The following is a 25,858-nucleotide window of genomic DNA, read 5'->3' as shown; positions in this document are numbered from 1 at the left end:
TGATTTTATAGTTTCTAATTCAAAAGTTTACTGTAAGACTCAGCGATGTGGAAACAATGTTCTTTTCAAATTCTCTCAGTTTCTCTACATTTGATGGCACAGCTCTACCTGACTTGTTTCTACGGCAACAAAGGACACAGCCCCCCCCTTCCACAGCGGCCAGACCACATAACAGCAAATGGAATTATATTGCGACACATGACCTTCGTGTCTTTTGTTACCTTTCATCTATTTTTCACTTTTCGTTTTCTTACAATAAATATATTTTTTCTCACATATTGTATATTGAAACACTTAACCCAAGTTCAGTTCACTGAATTCTATACGTAAAGCCTTGATCTCGTCCATATCTGCCCGGCAGGGATGAAACCCAGACCTCCTGCCAGACTCACCACAATACAGTGTTAACCCGTTTGAACTAAAGTCTAGCCTTTAGCTTGGAGAGCTAATCCAGGCCTCCAGGTCTCAGTCAAGGTTACTCATCTCGTGACTGGTTCACTGACCCTCCTCCATTACATAGTTCTCCTGGCCAGAGCTCTAATGATGAGGTAATTACTGCCCTGACAAGGACAATTGATATTCATATGAATCATATAAAAGTGATGCATTTTATATAAAAAATATAATATTTAACAAGGACAACGGTTTCTTCAGGCTTCATCTCAACCGTACATTGCAGGGATGCAGAGTGCAAAATATACTTGTTGTATAACTGAGCAGGCTTGCACTATGATCTGGACTGTGGAGAGATTGTTGTTGGTGAATGGTGCTCTGGTTTATTTTTACCATCTTTTAGATCCTCCTTGCTGTGAAACTGCAGTAGATCAAGACATAGTTCACTGATATAAGTGGTCTACGGAGAAGGACATACTACTAAAATCCACTATTTATACAGTGTCAGTCAAAGGTTTGGACACACTGTTTTCAGCCTGACAGACCACACTACTCATTCAAGGATTTTTCTTTATTTTATTTTTTTAAACTATTTTCTACATTGTAGAAGAGTAGTGAAGACATCAAAACTATGGAATAACACGTATGGAAGGTTGTAGTAAACAACAAAGTGTTCTTCAAAGTAGCCACCCTTTGGCTTGATGACAGCTTTTCACATTCTTGGCATAATGTCACCAGTCCTATTTATGATATAATTTACAAAGATTATACCTATTTTTATATTTTTAGAATTATTTTTTTTAATCAATTAGTAAATTTGAGTTCAAGACAATATTTGTTATATTATTTATTCTGTATTTTCTGGTGGATTAAACTGAAATTGAAACCAATTTTCAATGGCTTGTTTTAAAAATAGCGATGTTTTGAGGATCAACTAAAAGTTGCAATCTGAAGAAAGGGATAAAGGCCATTCTTGAACATGGGGTGAGACATTCCTACTAATCTGCTAGAGAACTCGTTTTATGGATAACTTTTGTATGAATGACACGTTTAGTGAGAGATAATGCTTTAATATTTAAACATTTCTGTCCTCCAAATTCATATTCATTATAGAATAACACCCGTTTCATTTCGTATGGCTTGAAGATCCAAATAAGGTGGAATATGTTGGGCTGATAATAGTTTTTTTTTTAAACAGGTCGCTAGGTGTAAGCAAGACCATAAGACAATAGGTAAACTGGGATATGACTAAAGAGTTAATTGGGGTAAACTGGGATATGACTAAAGAGTTAATCAGGGTAAACTGGGATACGACTAAAGAGTTAATCGGGGGAAACTGGGATATGACTAAAGAGTTAATCAGGGTAAACTGGGATATGACTAAAGAGTTAATCGGGGTAAACTGGGATATGACTAAAGAGTTAATCAGGGTAAACTGGGATATGACTAAAGAGTTAATCAGGGTAAACTGGGATATGACTAAAGAGTTAATCAGGGTAAACTGGGATATGACTAAAGAGTTAATCAGGGGAAACTGGGATATGACTAAAGAGTTAATCGGGGGAAACTGGGATATGACTAAAGAGTTAATCAGGGTAAACTGGGATATGACGAAAGAGTTAATCAGGGTAAACTGGGATATGACTAAAGAGTTTACAATAGGTAAACTGGGATATGACTAAAGAGTTATTCAGGGTAAACTGGGATATGACGAAAGAGTTAATCAGGGTAAACTGGGATATGACTAAAGAGTTAATCAGGGTAAACTGGGATATGACTAAAGAGTTAATCAGGGTAAACTGGGATATGACTAAAGAGTTAATCAAGGTAAACTGGGATAAGACTAAAGAGATAATCATGGTAAACTGGGATATGACGAAAGAGTTAATCAGGGTAAACTGGGATATGACTTAAGATTTATTCAGGGTAAACTGGGATATGACTTAAGATTTATTCAGGGTAAACTGGGATACGACTAAAGAGTTAATCGGGGGAAACTGGGATATGACTAAAGAGTTAATCAGGGTAAACTGGGATATGACTAAAGAGTTAATCAGGGTAAACTGGGATATGACTAAAGAGTTAATCAGGGTAAACTGGGATATGACTAAAGAGTTAATCAGGGTAAACTGGGATATGACTAAAGAGTTAATCAGGGGAAACTGGGATATGACTAAAGAGTTAATCGGGGGAAACTGGGATATGACTAAAGAGTTAATCAGGGTAAACTGGGATATGACGAAAGAGTTAATCAGGGTAAACTGGGATATGACTAAAGAGTTTACAATAGGTAAACTGGGATATGACTAAAGAGTTATTCAGGGTAAACTGGGATATGACGAAAGAGTTAATCAGGGTAAACTGGGATATGACTAAAGAGTTAATCAGGGTAAACTGGGATATGACTAAAGAGTTAATCAGGGTAAACTGGGATATGACTAAAGAGTTAATCAAGGTAAACTGGGATAAGACTAAAGAGATAATCATGGTAAACTGGGATATGACTAAAGAGTTAATCAGGGTAAACTGGGATATGACTAAAGAGTTAATCAGGGTAAACTGGGATATGACTAAAGAGTTAATCAGGGGAAACTGGGATATGACTAAAGAGTTAATCAGGGTAAACTGGGATATGACTAAAGAGTTAATCAGGGTAAACTGGGATATGACTAAAGAGTTAATCAGGGTAAACTGGGATATGACTAAAGAGTTAATCAGGGGAAACTGGGATATGACTAAAGAGTTAATCAGGGTAAACTGGGATATGACTAAAGAGTGTACAATAGGTAAACTGGTATATGACTAAAGAGTTATTCAGGGTAAACTGGGATATGATGAAAGAGTTAATCAGGGTAAACTGGGATATGACTAAAGAGTTAATCAGGGTAAACTGGGATATGACTAAAGAGTTAATCAAGGTAAACTGGGATATGACTAAAGAGTTAATCAGGTTAAACTGGGATATGACTAAAGAGTTCATCAAGGTAAACTGGGATATGACTAAAGAGTTAATCAGGGTAAACTGGGATATGACTAAAGAGTTAATCAAGGTAAACTGGGATATGACTAAAGAGTTAATAAGGGTAAACTGGGATATGACTAAAGAGTTAATCAGGGTAAACTGGGATATGACTAAAGAGTTAATCAGGGTAAACTGGGATATGACTAAAGAGTTCATCAGGGTAAACTGGGATATGACTAAAGAGTTAATCAGGGTAAACTGGGATATGACTAAAGAGTTAATCAGGGTAAACTGGGATATGACTAAAGAGTTAATCAGGGTAAACTGGGATATGACTAAAGAGTTAATCAGGGGAAACTGGGATATGACTAAAGAGTTAATCAGGGTAAACTGGGATATGACTAAAGAGTGTACAATAGGTAAACTGGTATATGACTAAAGAGTTATTCAGGGTAAACTGGGATATGATGAAAGAGTTAATCAGGGTAAACTGGGATATGACTAAAGAGTTAATCAGGGTAAACTGGGATATGACTAAAGAGTTAATCAAGGTAAACTGGGATATGACTAAAGAGTTAATCAGGTTAAACTGGGATATGACTAAAGAGTTCATCAAGGTAAACTGGGATATGACTAAAGAGTTAATCAGGGTAAACTGGGATATGACTAAAGAGTTAATCAAGGTAAACTGGGATATGACTAAAGAGTTAATAAGGGTAAACTGGGATATGACTAAAGAGTTAATCAGGGTAAACTGGGATATGACTAAAGAGTTAATCAGGGTAAACTGGGATATGACTAAAGAGTTCATCAGGGTAAACTGGGATATGACTAAAGAGTTAATCAGGGTAAACTGGGATATGACTAAAGAGTTAATCAGGGTAAACTGGGATATGACTAAAGAGTTAATTAGGGTAAACTGGGATATGACTAAAGAGTTAATCAGGGTAAACTGGGATATGACTAAAGAGTTAATCAGGGTAAACTGGGATAAGACTAAAGAGTTAATCAGGGTAAACTGGGATATTACTAAAGAGTTAATCAGTGTAAACTGGGATATGACTAAAGAGTTTACAATAGGTAACCTGGGATATGACTGAAGAGATCATCGGGGTAAACTGGGATATGACTGAAGAGTTCATCGGGGTAAACTGGGATATGACTAAAGAGTTAATCAGGGTAAACTGGGATATGACTAAAGAGTTAATCAGGGTAAACTGGGATATGACTAAAGATGGATAGGTATTTTCCTGTCCCTGGTAGCAAGATCTTTTTGCAAACGTTCTATTAAAATGTACTGTTGTAAGATAAATTCGGGAAATGTATACCGAGTCTGTCCACATCACCGTCAGACCATTTTATTGGTCAACTACACGGTAACACAAAGGTTGTATTTTTGTGTGATCCAATAGGTAATATAGTAAACTGATCATATTTTGGTTTTAATCCAGAGAGGTTAGAAAAGTATTTTGATCCTCTATGAGGCAGTGGAGGTCTTTCCAAATTGTGGATTTGAAGAAAACATTAATTATCGGCATATAATGACATGTTTGTTTTTAAGCCCTGTATTTCTAACACGTTGATATTATGGTTTGGATTGGTTTTAATAGCTAACATTTCAATGGCCATATTAAATAGATTTGCCGATAGTGGACAACCTCATCTTGACAGTTTAATATTTTCTGAGAATAAGTATTAAGAGATTCTCCAAAATTCAAATATTACAGTCAGCTATGAATATCAGACCTGTTTTTTTTTCATAGTGTTCTATTGTTTCCAGTACTTGTCTTATATTATCTCCAATGTATTGTCCATGTACAACAACAAAAGAATGTCTGATTACGATTAATAATATCCGACAATACCTTATTAATTCTATGTGCCATGCATTTTGCTAACAAAATGTAGCATCACAACACTGAAGTGTAAGGGAACTCCACATTTTTCAATGGACTGGATATCTTTATATCTATCCACTTGGATCCTGTTTCAGTAATAATGAAATCAAACCTTCTTGTTGTGTATCTGTTAATCTACAATTGTTCTAGGAGTGGTTGAAACATGCTAATAACGGTCCTCTGAAAACATTTTTTTTTTTAAAGGTTTGGTATAACTCAACTGGTATGCCATTCAGCCTTTGATTTGTCCCAAATCTTAAAGGATTTAATTGCATCAAGAGGTTCTCCTCTGTCATTTGCCCTTCAAGCGTGGTGAAGTTATTAATAACACATTGGATGGTGTATCAATACAAACAGTTACTACACAGATACAGGTGTCCTTTCTAACTCAGTTGCCAGAGAGGAAATAAACCACTTAGGGATTTTCACCATGAGATCAATGGTGACTTTAAAACAGTTACAGAGTTTAATGGCTGTGATAGGAGAAAACGGAGAATGGATCAACAACATTGTAGTTACTCCACAATACTAACCTAAATGACAGAGTGAAAATAACGAAGCCAGTACAGAATTTTTTAAAAATTCTTAGGAAAGGCAAAATCTTAGAGGAAAACATGGTTCAGTCTGCTTTCCAACAGACACTAGGAGACAAATGCACCTTTCAGCAGGACAATAACTACAATAAACACGACAGCAAATATACACTAGATTTGCTTACCAAGATGACATTGAATGTTCCTGAGTGGCCTAGTTACAGTTTTTACTTAAATCATCTTGAAAATGTATGGCAAGACTTGGAAATGGCTGTGTAGCAAAGAAACAACCAGGTTGACAGAGTTTGAATAATTGTTTTAATAATAATGTGCAAATATTGTACAATCCAGGTGTGTAAAACTCTTAGGGATTTACCCAGAACGACTCACAGCTGTAATCACTCTTAGGGATTTACCCAGAACGACTCACAGCTGTAATCACTCTTAGGGATTTACCCAGACAGACTCACAGCTGTAATCACTCTTAGGGATTTACCCAGACAGACTCACAGCTGTAGTCACTCTTAGGGATTTACCCAGACAGACTCACAGCTGTAATCACTCTTAGAGACTTACCCAGACAGACTCACAGCTGTAATCACTCTTAGGGATTTACCCAGACAGACTCACAGCTGTAATCACTCTTAGGGATTTACCCAGACAGACTCACAGCTGTAATCACTCTTAGGGACTTACCCAGGAAGACTCACAGCTGTAATCACTCTTAGGGATTTACCCAGACAGACTCACAGCTGTAATCACTCTTAGGGACTTACCCAGACAGACTCACAGCTGTAATCACTCTTAGGGATTTACCCAGACAGACTCACAGCTGTAATCACTCTTAGGGATTTACCCAGACAGACTCACAGCTGTAATCACTCTTAGGGATTTACCCAGACAGACTCACAGCTGTAATCACTCTTAGGGACTTACCCAGGAAGACTCACAGCTGTAATCACTCTTAGGGACTTACCCAGACAGACTCACAGCTGTAATCACTCTTAGGGATTTACCCAGACAGACTCACAGTTGTAATCACTCTTAGGGATTTACCCAGACAGACTCACAGCTGTAATCACTCTTAGGGATTTACCCAGACAGACTCACAGTTGTAATCACTCTTAGGGACTTACCCAGACAGACTCACAGCTGTAATCACTCTTAGGGATTTACCCAGACAGACTCACAGCTGTAATCACTCTTAGAGACTTACCCAGAACGACTCACAGCTGTAATCACTCTTAGGGATTTACCCAGGAAGACTCACAGCTGTAATCACTCTTAGGGATTTACCCAGGAAGACTCACAGCTGTAATCACTCTTAGGGACTTACCCAGGAAGACTCACAGCTGTAATCACTCTTAGGGATTTACCCAGGAAGACTCACAGCTGTAATCGCTACCAAAGTTGGTTCTAACATGTATCGACTCAGGGTGTCAATACTTATGTAAGTTTGATATATCTTTTTTTTTTTTTTATGAATTTGCAAACATTTCTAAAAACACATTTTCACTTTGACATTGCGAGGTATTGTATGTAGATAGGTGAGAAAAATATTTTTAATCCATTTTGAATTCAGGCTGTCTAGGGGTATGAATAGTTTATGAACCCACTGTATATATATAGAGCCATTGTTTTCGCAGATAGCTAGTTGATAAAAAAAAAATAATAATAATTCACCAAACAGATTTGGTCCATGTCAAGGTGATGCATCCCAGGATGATCTTTATCTTAGACAGCAACTCATATATGCTCTCATCCACTCCTAACGTGAACCCTGTTTATCATTCAAAGGGGATGGGGGGGGGGGGTTGGAAGGCAACCTGCTGTTATCATGCAACATTCTCTCTCTCTCTCTGTCTCTCACGTGTGATGTTGGGATGTAGAAGTGTATAGGCGGGAGAAGGTAGCTAGGTGAACTCATTCAGCTGTCTTCTCCTTTGGATGAGGTGCTGTATAGTATATGCTACTCTACAGTAACTCCTCTCCTCAAGAGATTCCTAATCCCACCGTGAATCTCAGGTCCATCTGCACATTGTTTGGTTTGCTACCAAGAGAGTGGCTTTAGTTTTTATAGGGCTGGCTTGTTAAAGAACTTGGCTGGATTCTCCTGTGTTTTTTATTTATTTGTATCTCTCTCTCTCTCTATGCACATAGTTTTCAAGGCACTGTTTTATCTGGCACTGTGTTTGGTCTTGATATCTCTTACACCAGCTTGTGTTTGATTTCTAGATTTCTGGCACGTTCTTTAGAATAAGGAGTAATGCTTTATCAATGCGCACACCATATCTTTTCTCTCAACACAATACTTACGAAGAAAGACCAACCGTGAAAAGCACACGAAGCCTTTTGTTAAAATAAACATTAGACTTATCTTCAGCCTCTCTCAAACAATTTTTGTGTAGATTTTATGACTCAAGTTGATTTATATTTTTACACCTTTGCACAAGTCCTGAATTCAGTTTGTATAAACATCTGACAGAGAGGAGAGGAGAGGAGAGGAGAGGAGAGGAGAGGAGAGGAGAGGAGAGGAGAGGAGAGGAGAGGAGAGGAGAGGAGAGGAGAGGAGAGGAGAGGAGAGGAGAGGAGAGGTATATATATATTATTATTTTTTGACACCTTTGCACAAGTCCTGAATTCAGTTTGTATAAACATCTGACAGAGATAACAAAGCTCTGTGCTATGATTATGTTCTAAGTATATAGGACAGCTGTTTGTTTTAATCAATCCTGGCTGTCATTGTCGGAGCAGAAAGACTCAAATAAATTACAAACATGTGGAGAGGAAGTGGGCGACTACATCCCAAATGACCCCCCTATTCCCTATAGTGCACTGCTTTTGAACAGAGCACTATGTGCCATGGTCAAAAGTAGTGTACTATATAGGGAATAAGTTGTGATTTAGGATGCAGACGGCTTCTCATAGAGCTGCCAAAACTCTGTAACTATAATTCTGTACCTTCCCTTCTATAAAAACTTGACAATAATGTGATGGAGTAGCCAACCGATATGACTGTGATGGAGTAGTCAACAGATATGAATGTGATGGAGTAGCCAACAGATATTACTGTGATGGAGTAGCCAACAGATATTACTGTGATGGAGTAGTCAACAGATATTACTGTGATGGAGTAGCCAACAGATATTTCTGTGATGGAGTAGCCAACAGATATTACTGTGATGGAGTAGACAACAGATATTACTGTGATGGAGTAGACAACAGATATTACTGTGATGGAGTAGACAACAGATATTACTGTGATGGAGTAGCCAACAGATATTACTGTGATGGAGTAGTCAACAGATATTACTGTGATGGAGTAGACAACAGATATTACTGTGATGGAGTAGCCAACAGATATTACTGTGATGGAGTAGCCAACAGATATTACTGTGATGGAGTAGCCAACAGATATTACTGTGATGGAGTAGCCAACAGATATTACTGTGATGGAGTAGACAACAGATATTACTGTGATGGAGTAGTCAACAGATATGAATGTGATGGAGTAGACAACAGATATTACTGTGATGGAGTAGTCAACAGATATGAATGTGATGGAGTAGCCAACAGATATTACTGTGATGGAGTAGTCAACAGATATTACTGTGATGGAGTAGCCAACAGATATTACTGTGATGGAGTAGCCAACAGATATTACTGTGATGGAGTAGTCAACAGATATTACTGTGATGGAGTAGCCAACAGATATTACTGTGATGGAGTAGTCAACAGATATTACTGTGATGGAGTAGCCAAATGATACTTCTGTGGTGGAGTTGTCAACAGCTTGACATTGATGTGGAGGTGAAGCCAACAGCTTGACATTGATGTGGAGGTGAAGCCAACAGCTTGACATTGATGTGGAGGTGAAGCCAACAGCTTGACATTGATGTGGAGGTGAAGCCAACAGCTTGACATTGATGTGGAGGTGAAGCCAACAGCTTGACATTGATGTGGAGGTGAAGCCAACAGCTTGACATTGATGTGGAGGTGAAGCCAACAGCTTGACATTGATGTGGAGGTGAAGCCAACAGCTTGACATTGATGTGGAGGTGAAGCCAACAGCTTGAATACATTTGAGAAAAACAGGATATTCCAAGTCTGATATAAATGAATTACTTTTCTTTGTGGAATAAATTGCCGGGCCATGTTATCTTTAACAGATGGACTCGCTAAACAGTCCCTTCTCTTATTGATCCTATCAAACCTTTAACTAACCTTAAGGCCAATTGAATACTTTTGGCTTCAGTTTTTTTGGAAGAAGGGTAATCGACTGACAAGCTTGACAAGTAATTTACTTGAGGCGATTAGCACAATATTAAACAAATCTTTGAGGTGTTTAGTGACCGGAAATATAAAGGAGAATTCTCTCCACACGCTGGTGGTGGTCCTTGGAAATATGTCTTTTCAATGCTCATTAATACACACACACACCCACACATAAACTCCATTTAATGATGGAAATACTTTTCTTTCTTCCTTTTTTGCTCATAATGACATCATAAAGCAGTTCTTCTTTCAGCGTTTTAATTGTAAGGATTTAGTTTAGTCAACCCTCTGATTGTCCTAAATGAACTGGTAAGCTGTTTGTGGATCTCTGTTTTTTTGGCAGCGCTGGGGCCTCCTTTGAGCCAAGATTTTCTTTCCCCATTCTGTTTTTTCTCCCCTGTCTGCCTTATCAAAGAACAACAAGGGCTTTATCTCTATACCACAGTGGTAGAGGGGGGGGGCTCTCTATACCACAGTGGTAGAGGGGGGGGGGCTTTATCTCTATACCACAGTGGTAGAGGGGGGGGGGCTTTATCTCTATACCACAGTGGTAGGGGGGGGGGCTTTATCTCTATACCACAGTGGTAGGGGGGGCAAGGGCTTTATCTCTATACCACAGTGGTAGGGAGGGGGGCAAGGGCTTTATCTCTATACCACAGTGGTAGGGGGGCAAGGGCTTTATCTCTATACCACAGTGGTGGGGGGGGCAGGGCTTTATCTCTATACCACAGTGGTAGGGGGGCAAGGGCTTTATCTCTATACCACAGTGGTGGGGGGGTGGGGGGGCAAGGGCTTTATCTCTATACCACAGTGGTAGGGGGGGGGCAAGGGCTTTATCTCTATACCACAGTGGTGGGGGGGGGGCAAGGGCTTTATCTCTATACCACAGTGGTAGGGGAGGGGGCAAGGGCTTTATCTCTATACCACAGTGGTAGGGGGGCAAGGGCTTTATCTCTATACCACAGTGGTAGGGGGGCAAGGGCTTTATCTCTATACCACAGTGGTGGGGGGGCAAGGGCTTTATCTCTATACCACAGTGGTGGGGGGCAAGGGCTTTATCTCTATACCACAGTGGTGGGGGGGCAAGGGCTTTATCTCTATACCACAGTGGTGGGGGGCAAGAGCTTTATCTCTATACCACAGTGGTGGGGGGCAAGGGCTTTATCTCTATACCACAGTGTTTGGGGGGCAAGGGCTTTATCTCTATACCACAGTGGTGGGGGGGGGGGGGCAAGTGCTTTTCCAAAGAGGCACAGATGACCCCCCCTGTGAGCATAAAGGACCGTGTGTTAATTACGTTTTTAATTCAGAAATCTCGTATTGCTATAGGCGCTCTAGAGATGGAGAAAATGTAGATTATTGTGGTGAGGCTATGATATTGTTATATGAAACATTTGTTACAAACTGAAACACAATAACATTATAAGGCGATATAATCACGTTGTCAGTATTTTATTTTCCTCGTGAGATGCAATGTGAGACTGAGAATCGTGTTATAAAATGACATTATATTCACTGTGAAATTGCCCTTTTATAAAATGGCATGTAATAACTAACACGTCAGCCATTTCACTGTTAATTGTCTTCAATGTGTTAAAGAATTATTTTTTTTTTTGTTTTAATTGGCAAAGAATGACCTGACAACATTTCATTTAAGTTCATTCCGTTTTAAAATATAATTACAAGTCAAAGGTGTAGAATGTATTGGAGGTTAAATTTTTATTATTTTTTTTAATTAAAAAAATTACCCTTTTATTTTGTGTTTCACAATTTGACTCATCTATGTTCTCTTTTCTTGAAGAACGGCTAGCATTTGTGGCTATAGACCTTCCCTATGGGGTGTTTCCTTTTGTGGCTATAGACCTTCCCTATGGAGTGTTTCCATTTGTGGCTATAGACCTTCCATATGGGGTGTTTCCATTTGTGGCTATAGACCTTCCATATGGGGTGTTTCCATTTGTGGCTATAGACCTTCCATATGGGGTGTTTCCATTTGTGGCTATAGACCTTCCCTATGGAGTGTTTCCATTTGTGGCTATAGACTTTCCCTATGGAGTGTTTCCTTTTGTGGCTATAGACCTTCCCTATGGGGTGTTTCCATTTGTGGCTATAGACCTTCCCTATGGGGTGTTTCCATTTGTGGCTATAGACCTTCCCTATGGGGTGTTTCCATTTGTGGCTATAGACCTTCCCTATGGAGTGTTTCCATTTGTGGCTATAGACCTTCCCTATGGAGTGTTTCCATTTGTGGCTATAGACCTTCCCTATGGAGTGTTTCCATTTGTAGTGCTATAGACCTTCCCTATGGAGTGTTTCCATTTGTGGCTATAGACCTTCCCTATGGAGTGTTTCCATTTGTGGCTATAGACCTTCCCTATGGAGTGTTTCCATTTGTGGCTATAGACCTTCCCTATGGAGTGGTGTTTCCATTTGTGGCTATAGACCTTCCCTATGGAGTGTTTCCATTTGTGGCTATAGACCTTCCCTATGGAGTGTTTCCATTTGTGGCTATAGACCTTCCCTATGGAGTGTTTCCATTTGTAGTGCTATAGACCTTCCCTATGGAGTGTTTCCATTTGTGGCTATAGACCTTCCCTATGGGGTGTTAGCATTTGTGGCTATAGACCTTCCCTATGGGGTGTTAGCATTTATGGCTATAGACCTTCCCTATGGGGTGTTAGCATTTGTGGCTATAGACCTTCCCTATGGGGTGTTTCCATTTGTGGCTATAGACCTTCCCTATGGGGTGTTAGCATTTGTGGCTATAGACCTTCCCTATGGGGTGTTTCCATTTGTGGCTATAGACCTTCCCTATGGAGTGTTTCCATTTGTGGCTATAGACCTTCCCTATGGGGTGTTTCCATTTGTGCCTATAGACCTTCCCTATGGGGTGTTTCCATTTGTGCCTATAGACCTTCCCTATGGGGTGTTAGCATTTGTGGCTATAGACCTTCCCTATGGGGTGTTTCCATTTGTGGCTATAGACCTTCCCTATGGAGTGTTTCCATTTGTGGCTATAGACCTTCCCTATGGGGTGTTTCCATTTGTAGTGGTATCATCGTGCCCCGGAAAAAGGTCACCCCATGAACTTCTGTAACTCTCCGGAGAAATCAAAGAGCTACTCCCCCTTTGAGAGGAGAGGAGATCTACAATCTGGTACAATCCTCAGACAGACCTTTTCTAATCAAAGTCAGTTCATCCACCCCTCCTTCCCTTTATCTAAATTGGACCGGTGGGAAAAGGAGGACACGGGTGCATCCTCGTCAAAAGGGTTCATCTATTATAATAATCATATCATGGGCAGTAACTGTCAATTAAAAGACGTATACTATCAGTAGTTACTATTGATTTCTGAATAGTATGACATTACCCTTGACTGCTATATCTCAGAAGAGCGCTGATTTTAGGTTCTAAGACCAGTGTATCAATTAGACTGTCGTGACGTAATACCATATTCGTCAGAGAAGACGTGACAATGACGGGGACTTGTCTTGTTAGACATGCAAGAACACATCCCATAATAGGCAACCAATTAGTCTGACATTTTCCCCAACTGCCGTATCCAAGGTGATTGAATTCGCTCCCTCTGCAGCTGAACACATTAACATTGTCCACCAAAACATATGAAACAACACATTGTTCTGTGGTGTTTTAAGACCAACCACCAGTGACGTTAAATGAACGTTGTGTTTCGGTGTTTTTCCATCAGACCCAGCGCCGTGTGACGTTAAATGAACGTTGTGTTTCGGTGTGTTTCCATCAGACCCAGCGCTGTGTGACGTTAAATGAACGTTGTGTTTCGGTGTGTTTCCATCAGACCCAGCGTCGTGTGACGTTAAATGAACGTTGTGTTTCGGTGTGTTTCCATCAGACCCAGCGTCGTGTAACGTTAAATGAACGTTGTGTTTCGGTGTGTTTCCATCAGACCCAGCGTCGTGTGACGTTAAATGAACGTTGTGTTTCGGCGTGTTTCCATCAGACCCATCGTCGTGTAATGTTAAATGAACGTTGCGTTTCGGTGTGTTTCCATCAGACCCAGCGTCGTGTGACGTTAAATGAACGTTGTGTTTCGGTGTGTTTCCATCAGACGCAGCGTTGTGTGATGTTAAATGAACGTTGTGTTTCGGTGTGTTTCCATCAGACCCAGCGTCGTGTAACGTTAAATGAACGTTTTGTTTCGGTGTGTTTCCATCAGACCCAGCGTCGTGTAACGTTAAATGAACGTTGTGTTTCGGTGTGTTTCCATCAGACCCAGCGTCGTGTGACGTTCCACCTCCCGGATGGTTCTCAGGAGAGCTGTAGCGACAGTGGTCTAGGGGACCACGAGCCCAGCAGCACTGCCAGCACCACTCAGCCTCTCCCCCTCGGCTTCCCCCAGGAAGAGTACTACCAACAGACTTCGCCCAACAGCCGCACCGAGGGAGACGGAAACTCTGACCCTGAGTCCAGTAAGTGGCTACTGTCCATGAATGTATTTTCTTTCATTTAGTTAATTTTACCAGGTTTTCCCATTGAGTTCAACATACCATTGAAGACCAGGGAAAGGGCTTCACTCTGTAATAAACTGGCCTTGCTATTTTCATCACATGGTTTATCTTATAGGAAGAACACGCTATTGTATCTTTATGTACTTGAACACGAAGGACGTCAAATGTTAGGGTCAATTTTCCCTACCGTCCATTAAAAAGGAGGTCAAAATATATATTTTTCAAGAAAGACCTGACCCTTGGCTAAGAGCAGCTTGGTCTGGCCAATAAACTAATTAACTATAGGAGGAGTACTCTATCAGCATTATATAAGGGGTGAACTATATAAAGAGTCTCTATCAGCATTATATAAGGGGTTAACTATAGGAGTAGTCTCTAGCAGCATTATGTAAGGGGTTAACTATAGGATGAGTCTCTCGCAGCATTACGTAAGGGGTTAACTATAGGATGAGTCTCTAGCAGCATTATATAAGGGGTTAACTATAGGAGTAGTCTCTATCAGCATTATGTAAGGGGTTAACTATAGGAGTAGTCTCTATCAGCATTATGTAAGGGGTTAGCTATAGGAGTAGTCTCTAGCAGCATTATAACAGGGGTTAACTATAGGAGTAGTCTCTATCAGCATTATAACAGGGGTTAACTATAGGAGTAGTCTCTAGCAGCATTATGTAAGGGGTTAGCTATAGGAGTAGTCTCTAGCAGCATTATAACAGGTGTTAACTATAGGAGTAGTCTCTATCAGCATTATAACAGGGGTTAGCTATAGGAGTAGTCTCTAGCAGCATTGTAACAGGGGTTAACTATAGGAGTAGTCTCTACCAGCATTATGTAAGGGGTTAGCTATAGGAGTAGTCTCTAGCAGCATTATAACAGGTGTTAACTATAGGAGTGGTCTCTAGCAGCATTATATAAGGGGTTAACTTTTGGAGGAGCACTCTAGCAGCATTATAACAGGGGTTAGCTATAGGAGTAGTCTCTAGCAGCATTATAACAGGGGTTAACTATAGGAGTAGTCTCTAGCAGCATTATATAAGGGGTTAACTTTTGGAGGAGCACTCTATCAGCATCTCAATTATAATGGTGATTACAATCTTCTACTCCAATCTAAATATCTAGTAGTTACTTTCTCTTTGACCTTGTGATGAAAAGCCCTAATACGTTTTGAAGAATAGAGGAGTCACAAGGTCGCGTGAGCTGCCTGAAAACACAATGGCAGCTGCCTTGATTCTGAGAAAACCTCCACCCTATAATCACAGAGCAATAGGGAGGGGAGTCAGCATAGCTCTCCCTCCACTACCTACCTCTACCTGTGTCTGTGTCCTACACATCAATGATATGGATGAATTACCATCCACGGCTCCTGTTGTCAGCGGCGACTCAATTTTCTTCTTTACATACTTTTTTCCCTCCAAAGACAGAACAAGGTGAAAACTGGTTGTTTTGCCTGCACCTACATGTACCGTATATCCTTTGTGCCTTGGCTATAAGTGAGAGAACTCCTCCGCTCCTCCTCCATCTGCCTGCAAGCATCTGTCCTCTCTGGTGCAGCTCTGACAGAACCCTCGGGTGTCAGGACTCTGTCCTCTCTGGTGCAGCTCTGACAGAACCCTCGGGTGTCAGGACTCTGTCCTCTCTGGTGCTGCTCTGACAGAACCCTCAGGTGTCAGGACTCTGTCCTCTCTGGTGCTGCTCTGACAGAACCCTCGGTGTCAGGACTCTGTCCTCTCTGGTGCTGCTCTGACAGAACCCTCAGGTGTCAGGACTCTGTCCTCTCTGGTGCTGCTCTGACAGAACCCTCGGGTGTCAGGACTAGTGTGAATGTGAATGTGAATCTTTGTTATTTTGTGATGTGCTTTCTGTTGGTGAGACCAAGCGGACAGAATAGAGACATCTCTGATGATGATAATAACCAGTTAAATAGATGTTATTAAACCAAGCGAACAGAATAGAGAGACGTCTCTGATGATGATAATAACCAGTTAAATAGATGTTATTAAACCAAGCGAACAGAATAGAGAGACGTCTCTGGGGATGATAATAACCAGTTAGATAGATGTTATTAAACCAAGCGAACAGAATAGAGAGACGTCTCTGATGATGATAATAACCAGTTAAATAGATGTTATTAAACCAAGCGAACAGAATAGAGAGACGTCGCTGATGATGATAATAACCCGTTAGAAAGATGTTATTTTCCCCATCCAAGCAGATCATCCTGCTCCTACTCAGCTGCCTTCTATACAAATCATACCCCATGACGACAACAGGGATTCATAGTAATTATGATTTATATTTGGATGTAATTGCTGTTCACCTTTTGATTAATATTCAATGATGTAAACATCTTGTGGTTCATAAAACTGCCTTCTCAAACAGTGAAATACTGTCTCTATTACATTCCCTTAGAATACATTGTGCAGCACATGAATTGGAGATTGGAGAATGTCATGGTATATTTGAACATGTCTCTTTATACATAATCCTTACATTGATGTCATGTGGTGGTGGAGACCAAGTCCTGGAATGAAAGCAATACTAAAAGACGAAAAACGTGACCAGTAATTTCACCAGAAACTCTTAATAAAATTGTCAGTTTTCATTGTATTTTCTATCACACCAAATGTAATTAATGTCAAAGTAATATTAATTGCTGTAAAGCAGAGTAGGATTAGTTTATGGATAAAGTAACCTTGGTTTTATGATGTACCAGAACAGTTAAGCGCTGTAGATATGTTTTTGTTTTTTTAAGTAGCAAAATACAGGTTTGATTCATAGGACACATCGCTACTACACAAATAAGGAAGACCTGGAGACTGGATGACATGTACGTTTTGCCAAGAACATGGGAAGCCAACTGACTCATCCAGCCCAATATCCTCTCCCCTAAAAAAAGTTCACAGATAAAACGTGACACTTTTGTTCCCGGTTCTAAAGGAGAAAATGAAAGGACAGATTCTCTCTCTCTCTCTCTCTCTCTCTCTCTCTCTCTCTCTCTCTCTCTCTCTGTCTGTTGACAGACTCTTAGATGAGTGCATTGGTGGCGCTGGGGGCCCTAGAAGGATTAGATATGGTTTTATCAATGGGTAGCAGGCTGCCATGGTAGGGGCAATCTCTTATCTCGTCGTCTCAATTTGTAAAAAGCAAGAACAAGGGAAAGAAAGAAAAGGGGGGAAAGGGCAGAGAGATGGAGTAAAGAGGGGTGTTGGGATAGGAGTAAAGAGGGGTGTTGGGATAGGAGTAAACAGGGGTTTTGGGATAGGAGTGAAGAGGGGTGTTGGGATAGGAGTAAACAGGGGTGTTGGGATAGGAGTAAAGAGGGGTGTTGGGATAGGAGTAAAGAGGGGTGTTGGGATAGGAGTGAACAGGGGTGTTGGGATAGGAGTAAACAGGGGTGTTGGGATAGGAGTAAAGAGGGGTGTTGGGATAGGAGTAAAGAGGGGTGTTGGGATAGGAGTGAACAGGGGTGTTGGGATAGGAGTAAACAGGGGTGTTGGGATAGGAGTAAACAGGGGTGTTGAGATAGGAGTAAACAGGGGTGTTGGGATAGGAGTAAACAGGGGTGTGAGATAGGAGTAAACAGGGGTGTTGGGATAGGAGTAAACAGGGGTGTTGGGATAGGAGTAAACAGGGGTGTTGGGATAGGAGTAAACAGGGGTGTTGGGATAGGAGTAAACAGGGGTGTTGGGATAGGAGTAAAGAGGGGTGTTGGGATAGGAGTAAACAGGGGTTTTGGGATAGGAGTGAAGAGGGGTGTTGGGATAGGAGTAAACAGGGGTGTTGGGATAGGAGTAAAGAGGGGTGTTGGGATAGGAGTAAAGAGGGGTGTTGGGATAGGAGTGAACAGGGGTGTTGGGATAGGAGTAAACAGGGGTGTTGGGATAGGAGTAAAGAGGGGTGTTGGGATAGGAGTAAAGAGGGGTGTTGGGATAGGAGTGAACAGGGGTGTTGGGATAGGAGTAAACAGGGGTGTTGGGATAGGAGTAAACAGGGGTGTTGAGATAGGAGTAAACAGGGGTGTTGGGATAGGAGTAAACAGGGGTGTTGAGATAGGAGTAAACAGTGGTGTTGGGATAGGAGTAAACAGGGGTGTTGGGATAGGAGTAAACAGGGGTGTTGGGATAGGAGTAAACAGGGGTGTTGGGATAGGAGTAAACAGGGGTGTTGGGATAGGAGTAAAGAGGCCAACTTCTAAGGCTTTGTATTCTGAAAGGTGCTTGGTATGAGCAAGGTCTTGAATGTCAACGTTGGGCTGAGTAACTCTCTGGGAACAGGCTGGGGATGTGGCCTTCTTATGACAATAAATTTCTCAACTCCTCTTTAAAACTGCATCTTTATTAGACCACCCCGCTCTTGAAATAAAGTCCATAAGACATTTATGTTTCTGTTATTTATGATCTAGGAGGCCATTCATTTTATGGCCCCTTTTGCTTTCCTTCCCCAGGCTTCCTTTATCCGACTGTCAGCATTCTTATGTTGTCGTCTCCGCCAACACAACGCGCTGAGGTTTTTCATATCTCCTCCTCCTCCTCCTCCTCCTCCTCCTCCTCCCATCTTGACAGACAGATTTTAAGCACAAATGAATGTCATTAGCATGTCTGTTATTAGCTCCACCCTTCAAGCCACCCAACAGATGGCATTTAGGAATGTACACATCCAAAACATTTAACGCAATGTTAAATCGTACCGTTCCCTTTAGGCTATATGGCAACGCTCTGGTACTTAACTTCAAATACAGACGGATGTGCATGATGATGTGTCGTAGATCTATCACCATGGAAACGAGGGAGGTGACAGTTGGTTTGTGCGTTTCTCCTAGCCACGGAGTTGGTAAATTACTATTGCCAAGGTAGTTCATGGTGTTCCGTTTATCAATAACAAATGTACTGCCTGCCTAAAAGGCTTTTGTAAAGGAAAATGGCAACCTAGTTAGCTATATGTCCATGCCTTTTTGTTCTGATTCTATTCTACTCTCCCGCATCTGAACAGGCAGATTGCAGACTGATTATATTCTACTCTGCAGCATCTGAACAGGCAGACTGTAGACTTCAACAGTCATTTGGGCTTAATGAGAGTCTTCATAGTCACATGACTCAGTTAGCTGTTTTTCTCCAAATAAGTCAAAGATAATTAGTTTGTGAAAATGTGTAGATCGATGCAACAGCCTAGCTGTTCGTTTGTTTATCGTCACTGTTAACGGCCATTCCATACATCCTGTAGTTGATGTGATGACAATGATTGTTTTTTCTCTCAGTGAGATGGCCCATTATTAAAATCAATTAAGCTTTCGAGATTGCATCAACATTACCAAAACAAAAAAAAACAATCAAATCTTGTGCGGGGGGGGTTTAGGGATAGTTATTATGTTATTATGTGGGATTCCTAGGTAATAATATACTAAAAAGCTTTGGGGAATGATGGTTCTCATGTCATGATGTGGTTGTAAGCTCTCAGATAAAGTTAAGTTGCTGAAAATTCTAGCTTGTCAATAAATCCCTCAACAAAAGAACAAAAACAAATCCTTCAACAATGTTCAAACAATAAACAGTTTGTACTCTGAACAATTTATAAATGTCCTTATTCTGTTACGAGTCAGAGGATTTTAAGAGCACTAGCTTTCATACAGTACCAGCTAAAAGCATTCGTAGATGTGTATTTTAGTCAATGAGGGTAAGATAAAATATCAAAAGTGATATATCTTACTGTGTGGCAATATGGCTTTCAAATGACCAGCTTATACCTTTCTAAGATCCAAAGCTGCTATTAAAATAAGACAATCCTTTTCATACACTGTGAGTATAATACGATTATAGATATAACACGTACATACTGGGTTTTTTGTTGCCAGCAGCATACCACCCTGCATACCACTGCTGGCTTGCTTCTGAAGCTAAGTAAGGGTTGGTCCTGGTCAGCAGCATACCACCCTGCATACCACTGCTGGCTTGCTTCTGAAGCTAAGTAAGGGTTGGTCCTGGTCAGCAGCATACCACCCTGCATACCACTGCTGGCTTGCTTCTGAAGCTAAGTAAGGGTTGGTCCTGGTCAGCAGCATACCACCCTGCATACCACTGCTGGCTTGCTTCTGAAGCTAAGTAAGGGTTGGTCCTGGTCAGCAGCATACCACCCTGCATACCACTGCTGGCTTGCTTCTGAAGCTAAGTAAGGATTGGTCCTGGTCAGTTCCTGGATGGGAGACCAGATGCTGCTGGAAGTGGTGTTGGAGGGCCAGTAGGAGGCACTCTTTCCTCTGGTCTAAAAAAATATCTCAATGCCCCAGGGCACTGCCCTGTGTAGGGTGCCGTCTTTCGGATGGGACGTTAAATGGGTGTCCTGACTCTCTGAGGTCATTAAAGATCCCATGGCACTTATTGTAAGAGTAGGGGTGTTAACCCTGGTGTCCTGGCTAAATTCCCAATCTGGCCCTCAAACCATCACAGTCACCTAATAATCCCCAGTTTTCAATTGGCTCATTCATCCCCCTCCTCTCCCCTGTAACTATTCCCCAGGTCATTGCTGCAAATGAGAATGTGTTCTCAGTCAACTTACCTGGTAAAAAAAACATAGACCTACAGTTTTAGTTTTACAGTAAGAGGATGACAGATCTAGACGTGCATAGACCTACAGTTGTAGTTTTACAGTAAGAGGATGACAGATCCAGACGTGCATAGACCTACAGTTGTAGTTTTACAGTAAGAGGATGACAGATCCAGACGTGCATAGACCTACAGTTGTAGTTTTACAGTAAGAGTTTTTTGATGTACACTTTCCCCCTTAAGTGCTTTCTGGGTAATTATGAGCACGATTATTATTTTTGGAGGGTATTATTTATTCCAGACCTGGATTTCAATTTGATGACCTTTCCCATCTTCAATTGTAATGTTTTTTAAAAACCAGACGGATGACATGTGTCCTGTCTTCATTGTAATGTTTAAAAACCAGACGGATGACATGCGTCCTGTCTTCATTGTAATGTTTAAAAACCAGACGGATGACATGCGTCCTGTCTTCATTGTAATGTTTAAAAACCAGACGGATGACATGCGTCCTGTCTTCATTGTAATGTTTAAAAACCAGACGGATGACATGTAATGTTTAAAAACGTCCTGTCTTCATTGTAATGTTTAAAAACCAGACGGATGACATGCGTCCTGTCTTCATTGTAATGTTTAAAAACCAGACGGATGACATGCGTCCTGTCTTCATTGTAATGTTTAAAAACCAGATGGATGACATCTTCCGTAGCGCTTTGATCTGATTAAAGGCTTTCAGAGATAAATACGCTGACACACAGCTTCACACAATTAACTTTTTACCATTCTGAATTCGATGGGTACAATACTTTGATTATAGCATACTTGTAGTACTGTTTAAACTATTTCAACAGTTGTTTATTGTAATGTTTAAAAACGTGACATATCCCCCTTCATTGTCCCCCGGATGACATGCGTCTATGTGTTTAAAAACCAGGATGATCTCTGTCTGTTTTAGCTCAGAGAACTCCCGTCTGTCTGTCAGTAGTTGGGAAAGAGTCACCTCACGTCACAACAACAGACAAAGTTCTCAGGTAGCCCTGTTAGTCAGTCACATCTTAAGGGAAGGGGATGATACTCAGGTAGCCCTGTTAGTCAGTCACATCTTAAGGGAAGGGGATGATACTCCACTGTACACTAAAACCATATCCAATCTGTGTTTCAGTTTCAGAGCACTCGTTACGTTACGCAATCAGAAGTAATGAATGTGGTTGTTAATTACATTCATTTGTTGCTAATCTCCATTCCCTGTTAAATTTCTCTATGCAAACACTGTGACATTGACCAATGACTTATCATTTGCAATGTGATCGTATCCATTCAGCCCACTAGAATTATGCATAATTAGCGGTACAATGTCATTAGCAACCAGGGGAACTCTGAACAGACATACTGAGAGGAGAGACCTGTAGTTCAGATATTATGCAGTTAGCTAACCACAGTTTAGTAATGATATGTATCTATATAGTATATTTCAGTTAGCTAACCACAGTTTAGTAATGATATGTATCTATATAGTATATTTCAGTTAGCTAACCACAGTTTAGTAATGATATGTATCTATATAGTCTATCTCAGTTAGCTAACCACAGTTTAGTAATGATATGTATCGATATAGTCTATTTCAGTTAGCTAACCACAGTTTAGTAATGATATGTATCGATATAGTCTATCTCAGTTAGCTAACCACAGTTTAGTAATGATATGTATCTATATAGTCTATTTCAGTTAGCTAACCACAGTTTAGTAATGATATGTATCTATATAGTCTATTTCAGTTAGCTAACCACAGTTTAGTAATGATATGTATCTATATAGTCTATCTCAGTTAGCTAACCACAGTTTAGTAATGATATGTATCTATATAGTCTATCTCAGTTAGCTAACCACAGTTTAGTAATGATATGTATCTTTATTTAACCAGGCTCCCAGAACTTTTTACAGCATCTACGCCAGTGGGCCAGCAACAGACAGTGGGCCAGCAACAGACAGTGGGCCAGCAACAGACAGTGGGCCAGCAACAGACAGTGGGCCAGCAACAGACAGTGGGCCAGCAACAGACAGTGGGCCAGCAACAGACAGTGGGCCAGCAACAGAGCTAAATGAAACAACAGTCAGAACTAACCTACATACATTAGATTACTCCGATTCTTTTAAGATTATTTCAGATTAGTTTTTTTTTCTTTTTTTTCTGACCGGTTAAGGTCTCAGCCTGAGTCTTGGGGGGGGGGTTTAAATGGACTTGTCTATATCCATCCTAGCCAGAGGGATTTTAGTGGGAGTCTCTCAGAGGTGATGTGGAGGGGAACCTGTGTTTCATCTGGTTCAAATGCCACATGAGTGGTTTGGCTGAGAGACAAGCTATTGATCTGGTGGCGTCAACTCAAATCACTGGAATGTCCTTCTCTAGAAGAGCCTGTTAGAAACCTATTTTTTGAGAGCAGTAGGAGTTACTTGGTTGTGCTGCCAAGCACTGACTGAAGTTGATACTGTGCATATGTAGCCCATAATACCAAACATGCTTGGTCCTAAAGGCGACATAATACTGTAGAGTAAATCATAGACCTACATACTTCACAACAAATAATTTACGTCTTCGAAAACAAAGGCATTAGTTTGGGCTCACAAAGAGCATCTATAAGAGTCTATTTGTTAAATTAAATTAAAATCCCTGATTAGCTTTTTGTAATGAACTTTTAGAAGAGGTAGTATAGAACTTCTTAATGAGAAACGGAAAACCTTTCAGCGATAACAACGTATTCCAACACTGCCTTTAAACATCCACCATTTGTTGATCGTGTCACCCCCTGACCTGAGCCTTTTTACGTCTCTATTTTGGTTTGGCCAGGGAGTGATTTGTGGTGGGGGCATTCTATGGTTTGTTTTCTAGGTTTTTGTGCTTCTATGTTTTGGCCGGGAATGGTCGTCAATCAGGGACAGCTGTCTATCGTTGTCTCTGTTTGGGAATCATACTTAGGCAGCTTTCTTTCCCTGTTATATCTGTGGGTAGTTATCTTGGGTAGGGGCACTATAGCCCTTGTAAGCTTCACGGTTGTTTTTGTTATTTCTTGTTTTGTTGGAAACATTTTACTAATTAAAAGAAAATGTACGCTCACCACGCTGCACCTTGGTCTCATTCCGACGACGGCCGTGACAGATAGTGTGTCCTACGTGATGTTATTATTTAAAACTCAGATAGTTAAAAGGGTCTCTCCTTCCTTGGATAGGAAATCAAAGTTCAGGGAGAGAGGGGAAGAAAAAGGACATCAGCTACTTGGCAGGATATATTCTCTTCTCTATGTTGAGCTGCTAGTTTAAATTCTCCATCACAACCATAATGACTTGAGTGGGTTTCAAAGACCTGTACAATTAAAATACCAATTCTCAACATGTTAACGTGTTCGCTGAAGTCTCATGTCTGGTTTGTAAGTGGATCAATAGCTGCCAAGTTTGATCCTGTCTCCGGACAATGTATTCTGAACTCTGCAGGGGGTGAACAGCCCCAGCACAAAAGCCCAGGACAACATTCCACTATGTTCTATTTCACTGATTCCTAAAATGGAATCTACCTTGCCCTGCATATTAAACTGACATCAATAAACCCGAGGTACAAGATAGAGGGAAACATTCTTCGTTAACGCCTTGCTTCATGATCAGCTAAAGTACAGTTTACATTCATCCTTATAACTGTTATGGGGTGCTTAATAATATCTTAGACTGGGCATATCTAATGATGTCTTAGACTGGACATATCTAATGATGTCTTAGACTGGACTTTCTGGACATTGCAATAGTTAAAGCCATTTGTTTCATATAGACTTTACATTATCTAAAGCCAGTAGTTATAGATAGGCGTTACATTATTAATAAGCATTTGTTTCATATAGACTTTACATTATCTAAAGCCAATAGTTATAGATAGGCGTTACATTATTAATAAGCATTTGTTTCATATAGACTTTACATTATCTAAAGCCAATAGTTATAGATAGGTGTTACATTATATAAAGCCATTTGTATATATTTATTGGGGCGGCAGGTAACCTACTGGTTAGAGCGTTGGACTAGTAACCGAAAGAATGCCAGATTGAATCTCTGAGCTGAGAAGGTAAACATCTGTAGTTCTGCCCCTGAACAGTTAACCCACGGTTCCTATGCCGTCATTGAAAATAAGAATTTGTTCTTAACTGACTTGCCTAGTTAAATGAAGGTTAAATAAAAAAATGCATGATTTAAATTAGTTTCTTATATAGGTAGATATTACATTTGAAAAATTAATTGGCTCTAACCAATAACCAATGGCATCTGTTTCTCAAACTAGACACTCTAATGTACTTGTCCTATTGCTCAGTTGTGCACCGGGGCCCCCCACTCCTCTTTCTATTCTGGTTAGAGCCAGTTTGCGCTGTTCTGTGAAGGGAGTAGTACACAGCATTGTACAAGATCTTCAATTCTTTGGTAATTTCTCGCATGGAATAGCCTTCATTTCTCAGAACAAGAATAGACCAATGAGTTTCAAAAGAAGGTTATTTGTTTCTAGCCATTTTGAGCCTGTAATCGAACCCACAATTGCTGATGCTCCAGATACTCAACTAGTCTAAAGAAGGCCAGTTGTATTGCTTCTTTAATCAGGACAACAGTTTTCAGCTCTGCTAACATAATTGGAAAAGGGTTTTCTAATGGTCAATTAGCCTTTTAAAATGATAAACTTGGATTAGCTAACACAACGTGCCATTGGAACACAGGAGTGATGGTTGCTGATAATGGGCCTCTGTACGCC

The 25,858-nt window shown here is 40.6% G+C and overlaps 1 protein-coding gene across 1 annotated transcript in view; it reads left to right on the top strand.

The window, feature by feature from the left end:
* The window catches only part of LOC115122182 (protocadherin-11 X-linked-like), a 357,525-nt gene that overhangs the window by 237,566 nt on the left and 94,101 nt on the right, over positions 1–25,858 (top strand). The window contains exon 6 of the mRNA XM_065018304.1: positions 14,311–14,509. Coding sequence (XP_064874376.1) covers positions 14,311–14,509 — 199 coding nt within the window. The remainder of the gene's footprint in view (positions 1–14,310; positions 14,510–25,858) is intronic.

The sequence above is a fragment of the Oncorhynchus nerka genome, linkage group LG5 (genome assembly GCF_034236695.1).
Source record: "Oncorhynchus nerka isolate Pitt River linkage group LG5, Oner_Uvic_2.0, whole genome shotgun sequence".
Classification (NCBI taxonomy): domain Eukaryota; kingdom Metazoa; phylum Chordata; class Actinopteri; order Salmoniformes; family Salmonidae; genus Oncorhynchus; species Oncorhynchus nerka.
Note: the sequence above shows the minus strand (reverse complement) of the source record. Positions and strands in the feature narration are given on the sequence as shown.